Consider the following 6376-nt stretch of genomic DNA (forward strand, 5'->3'; position numbering starts at 1 on the left):
TGTGTGTGTGTGTGTGTGTGTGTGTGTGTGTGTGTGTGTCCTGTAGCTAGTTTATGGTTTGTTGTATGTAATATGTAACATGTATGTAATATGTGCAGAACTGGGTTCAAATACTATTTCAGATATCTCAGTTACTTTCACATACATTCAAAGTAAGTATTCAGATATATTTTATTTGAAAAGAAAAGTAGTTTAATATTTTTTATGTATTTTGAAAATACTCAAATACACTGACTCAAACACACTCCCATACATTTAACTCAGGTATTTGAAAATAGTATTTGAAATAAGTATTTGAAATTACTCTCAAATACAATTTGGTTTTTACAAATAACCATTAGAATACTCAAATAAAAGTACTTGTTTTGGGCTGTGTATTTTAAAAATACTAAAATACACAAAAAAAAGTTTAAATATCAGATACTCAAATAATACGTGTCTCTGAATACATGTGTGTGTGCATGCCTGCGTACGTGTCTCTGAATACATGTGTGTGTGCATGCCTGCGTACGTGTCTCTCTCTAGGTCCCTGAGGATTATGAGCGGCGTGTTTCGGACCCGTTCCTGGACAGCGGACTGCATCTGAGCCCCACGGCAGCAGAGGCCAAAGAGAGGGCCCAACACGGCAAGAAGAGAGCGCCCCCTATGGACTGGAGCAAGAAACAGGAGATCTTCAGCAACTTCTGAGAACCACACAGAACCTTCACGACAATGTTCTTAAGTCCTTCAAGGTTGGTGAAGATCTGTCACAAGGACACACCATAACTACTGTTGGCCGTGCGCAGTAGATCATCAGCCCGGAGACAATTTAATCGTGGGAAATTAATAGAAAATGGCAGCCAATGTTCTTAGGTGAGAGGCGATAGAACTAACACCGCTGCGCACGGCTGACGTTCGTTATGGTGTGTCATGTGACAGAGCTTCACCAGCCAATCAAGAAAAAAGGCTCCTAAACAATTCTGTGAAAACCACAGAAAGCCTCTGTCCCCAGCAGGATTTGAACCCTGGTCTCCCACGGGACAAACCAACATCTGAACCATTAGACAAAGAGGAAATTTCCTATGGTCTGAGGGCCAACACTAATTGTGAAGTCACAAGCGGGGCTACCTCATCACGTGACCATGAGCAGCCATGATCGTCTCATGTCTGCTATACCTCCATATGCCACTACTATGGATTATTACAGTACCTTAGGATGAGGATAAACCATGTTGTTTATTTAGCCAGGATAATTGACTCGGTTACATTTGGCACTTTGTTTCCATGGCTACTAAACATTTCTCGGAGCTGTGACTTTACTGAAAGTTTTTTGTCCTTCTACAGCAACTAGTAAGAGACATTCACTGGCCCAACCGCCACACACCGAACCCCACCCCACCTCTTTACCCTCCACAGAAAAACAGGGTTGATTGTTTCCCAAAAGACTGAGATGTGGGCCTGTATCCACAAAGTATCTCAAAGTAGGAGTTCTGATCTAGGATCAGTTTTCAGTTTTTTTATGTCATAATGAATACAATGAAATGTAGAGGGAAGGATCTGATCCTAGTTGTATTAGATCTGACTGAGGTAAGAAGGTCAGGACACCACAGCATCCGGGCCGGCCTACAGATGTGACCCCTGTGGCCGAGTCTTCCTCTCACGGACACAGCAGATGCTGCGCTAACACCTAACTCCAAGGCACAATAACTCTACGGTCTCACCAGACTGCGCTGCCGACCACTATTATCCAGAGTTCCAGACTGAACTCTTTTCAGATCATATTGAACCCTTTTTGGTTCCACATAGAACCTCTTGTTCCAAATAGAACCTCTGGTTCCAAATAGAACCTCTGGTTCCAAATAGAACTCTTGAAAGGTTGCTATTTGGAACCTAAAGGGGTTTCGTCTGACCTGACCTGGTTCTACCTGGAACCTTTTCCAGAGGGTTCTACAGGGACAAATGGTTCTACAGAGCACTTTTGAGAGTATAGAAGCGAGCTTCTCAGATGTATAAATTAGGTAGGTAGGAACCACATCACGTCATATCCACGGACGTCTGAATAACGTCATATACACGGACGTCTGAATGACGTCATATACACGGACGTCTGAATGACGTCATATACACGGACGTCTGAATGACGTCATATACACGGACGACTGAATGACGTCATATACACGGACGTCTGAATGACGTCATATACACGGACGTCTGAATGATGGACAGACTGAGGGATGAATTAGTCATCTGACCGTGAGATGAAGAGAGTCTGACGCTGAGAAACAGAGACAAACGCTCCAATGAGTGTGATGGGCGTCACGCGTGTAGAGACAGTTCAGGCTGCCAGGGAGGTTACAAATCCAACTCTATTACAGAGAGAGAGAGAGAGGGGGAGAGAGACAGAGGGGGAGAGAGAGAGAGACAGAGAGAGAGAGAGAGAGAGAGACAGAGGGGGAGAGAGAGACAGAGAGACAGAGAGAGAGAGAGACAGAGAGAGAGAGAGAGAGAGAGAGAGACAGAGAGAGAGAGAGAATCCAGTATCTCAATGGATTTTCAGATGAAGAGATACGAGTTACTAAAGTCATTTGTAAATGAGTGAAGAGGAGGAACATAGGGAAGTGGGTTGCATTGGGTTGATTGAACTCTACTGCATAAATGTTGCCTAAACTGCAGAGAGAGACGTGTGTGAATGTGTAGGCCAACAAATGCCTGAACGGTTGGCCATTAAGATAAAAACACTATTTATGTGATTATGACTGAGTTATATTATTCTATGATATTATTAGCAATTTGTTTACAAACTGTGTTCTTCTAGTATTTAAATATTTGGTTTTTATTCTGTTACAATTCCCGGTTATAAAGTAAGACACACTCAGTTAGCGTTGTCTGTCTCTGCTGTCCAGAACAGAACTCTGAGTTGAAGGAAGAAATGTGAGGAGCCAGGTTAAGCTCTAGATTTGTTTATATTTGTTTAATCATATTATTGTTTGTGGTTGCATCACACTTTCATTGTCCTCAAACATTCATCTCTTTTGAGAGGAATGAATAAATGAATCCATTTTAGTTGATTTGACAAGTTGGATACGAGGCTAAGCTAGTTTCAGTGCAGAACGATGTCGCAGTGCCGGGATTCAATCAGATCAGCGCTAGAACTGCGTTGTAGCACGCTTGACATTTAAAGGTCATTAACAATTGAGCCGACATATGCAGAATTTGCCGTGAATGCGGTCTTTTGCGATCGCGGGAACATTGCCTTTAAAAGGTGAATAGCTGACAAAGAGTGATCGGATTGAATCCCGGCCTTACTTTTAATTTGATAATCTCTCCAGTTGTTAATTTGTATCTAATGTAACTAAGTTACTTTTAATTTGATTATCTCTCCAGTTGTAGATATGAATCTACTGTAACTAAGCTACTTTTCATTTGATCATCGCTCCAGTTGTAGATTTGTATCTAATGTAACTAAGTTACATTTAATTTGATCATATCTCCAGTTATAAATTTGTATCTACTGTAACTAAGGCTATTATATGAGCACAACGCGGACTGGACATTAATATGAAATAAAATGACAAAATAAATGTATAACACTGTGGTTATGTATTGTTTTAATGTATCGTTGTAGATGAGCAATGGTATGGTTTCTCTTTTGTTGCACCATCTCTTTACAATCAATATGATCTAGAATAGTTCTTAAATGTGTTTTGAGGGGACATTTTCTCACATATTTTATAGTGATATATGGTAGATAGATCCCACTTGTCAAAGGCAGTGATGCCAAACATGTAGACATGTGAAAAGTGAAAGCAGGAACAAGTGTATGGTCTCACTAGCTCAGAGATGTGCAGTTACACGCTGTGGTCACCAGATGGAGACAACTCCCCAGCCAATGAATTACAGGAGCATCCTTTATTATAACGTTAAAGCACATTGAACCAACCGCGGTGTAAATAATGTACTGTAAAAATACCGTTTGATTCATTGATTAAACAGAGACATGCTAAACAGGGGTCTTCTCAGGAGGATGTAACCGACAGAACATTCAGATAGAAATGTATCATGCAGAACAGAAATTATTGCCTGTCCGATAGAACAGAGAATGGTGTGAACTCTATTCAATCCATTTCTATATGCAACGTTCAAAGTGTTTCACGTCTCTGAATTACACCCCAGAAGTAGGATGAAGTTGCCCATAGACACTGATGTAAGACCAGCTGTGTATTAGACTCCCCTAATGATTAATGCTTGAGTACTGAGTGGTGTAACCTGATCCTAGACCTGTGTCTAAGGGGGGCCGTGCTGCAGGAAGTGATAGAGGAGCCTTAACAGCAGAGTTGTTCCCTCTAATGTTCTTTCCGGCGCTGAGCAAATTCCAGTGCGCGTTTACTGTGAACACTGAGGCTGTGCCTGCTTTAATGGACTGTTTTAACAGTGACCAAGTAGCCCACTGTGTCTATCTGTAGACCTACCAGAGGGGCCTACCATCAAAAACAATGGAGAAAATGCATCCCATAACATTTTAACCTGTTCTGTCATTCAGCCTACAGTAGCAGCCAGTGTGTGGTGTTCAATGTAGGCGTACATTCTATGAGACTTGTGATAAAAACATTCAGGGCTTAACATGAACCTGTTTATCCACTTGTCCTTCAGACAAGGAGGCGACTGAAAATGTTGATGAGTCGTTTGATGCAAGAAACCATTTTATGAAATAAAATGCATTATTATTCTCATACCGTTATTACAGAGAATCAGACAAATTATGCTACCCTCTGCCTATTGGCTACTTAGCTTATTCAAGCCTGTCTCAAAATACAACACTGCCCCTTGTAGACAAAAAAGCTCTTATTAAACTGAGTCACTTTTCAAAGATGTCTAGAAATGCACACGTGTTGTGTCTTGTCGGAAGCAACCGCTCCCTCATTGCTGACTCAAACGTATCTATAACTGGGCTAATAACTCACTAACTAGCAGAGGATATGAACAGATGTGGCTACATGCAGCTCTCGCTTTGATCTCAAAACAGCTCATCTACTCACGACCGCAGATTCTGTAAAGACAGGCACGTTCAACGTGAATGGCACATATATGGCAGTGGTTTATTTGCATATAGGCCTACTGCAGCTCTGATTGGTTATGGCGCACCGGCCTGAGTCGTGACTTGCAATGCAATAGAATCCTACTCTGATGCGTTCTGCCTATGACAAGTCTCTTGAATCGATGGTTTTGTTTCGGTATGTTGCATTGAAAGTAGCTAATATTGGGTTGATTCGATCCCAATTCCCACAGTAGAGGGAAACGTTGATAGTGTTAACTAACGGGGGAAACTAGAAAGTTGAGGGAGGTTCAATCTCGTGCTTCTCTGCGCGGGCTGATTTTTCTTCTGCGCAGCAGCAGTCCCTGGGGAGCTGCGCACATTGGTTGTGAGTGGTTGTACCTGATCCTAGACCTGGGGGGCGATGTTGCAGGAAGTGATAGAGCAGCCTGAACAACAGCTGCTTAATGACACACACACACACACACACACACAGACACACAATATCTGCTAGAAGGGGAAACAACAGCATTGAACAGGACAAACACTGTACAGACAAACAGGAAGTCTAACATGTACACACATGAAAAGGCACACACATAAAAGAAGTGCACGTGTAAACACACAAACACACAGACACTCTTTCTCTCTCTCTCCCTGTAGGTGTGTGCGCTGGTGTGTGTTTACGCGGGTGTGTATGTGTGCGCTGGTGTGTTTACGCGGGTGTGTGTGTGTGTGTGTGTGGGGGCGCTGGTGTGTGTTATCGCGTGGGTGTGTGTGTGTGTGGGGGCGCTGGTGTGTGTTATCGCGTGCGTGTGCATAGTGTAGCGTTCAGCCTCATTTCCCCCCATGACTTTCATTCGTGCTGGTTTATTTAGCTTGATGGTACAGAGCAGCTCTTCACACACACACACACACACACACACACACACTCACACACACTCACACTCACACACTCACACACACACACTCCACTCACACACACACTCACACACACACACTCCACTCACACACACACTATCACATATTTACCATATATCTGTAGCCTCTAGACTAGAGGGATCATGTTAACACATGGCAATGTATATAGACTGGCAGACAGTCTTTCAACAGCATAGTGTGTGTTGTCTTTCATCAGTGAGTGTTAATGAGCAGTAATGTAAACTGTACAAGTCAGACAGGAACACATGGAGACCACCTGTCTCTTTCTCTCTCTCTTTACGAGGACGAGGAGACGAGGAGACGGAGGACACACACACACACACACACACACACATACAATATGTGCCATTCACGTTGAACGTGCCTGTCTTTACAGAACCAGCGGTCGTGACTAGATGAGCTGTTTTGAGATCAAAGCAAGAG

The 6376-nt window shown here is 42.7% G+C and overlaps 1 protein-coding gene across 1 annotated transcript in view; it reads left to right on the forward strand.

Annotated features, from left to right (window-relative positions):
- The window catches only part of LOC139568184 (Na(+)/H(+) exchange regulatory cofactor NHE-RF2-like), a 24745-nt gene extending 20821 nt beyond the window's left edge, over positions 1-3924 (forward strand). The window contains exon 6 of the mRNA XM_071389920.1: positions 526-3924. Coding sequence (XP_071246021.1) covers positions 526-687 — 162 coding nt within the window. The 3' untranslated portion in view covers positions 688-3924. The remainder of the gene's footprint in view (positions 1-525) is intronic.
- The last annotated feature ends 2452 nt before the right edge of the window (positions 3925-6376 follow it).

This window comes from Salvelinus alpinus, chromosome 2, assembly GCF_045679555.1.
Source record: "Salvelinus alpinus chromosome 2, SLU_Salpinus.1, whole genome shotgun sequence".
Taxonomy (NCBI): Eukaryota; Metazoa; Chordata; class Actinopteri; order Salmoniformes; family Salmonidae; genus Salvelinus; species Salvelinus alpinus.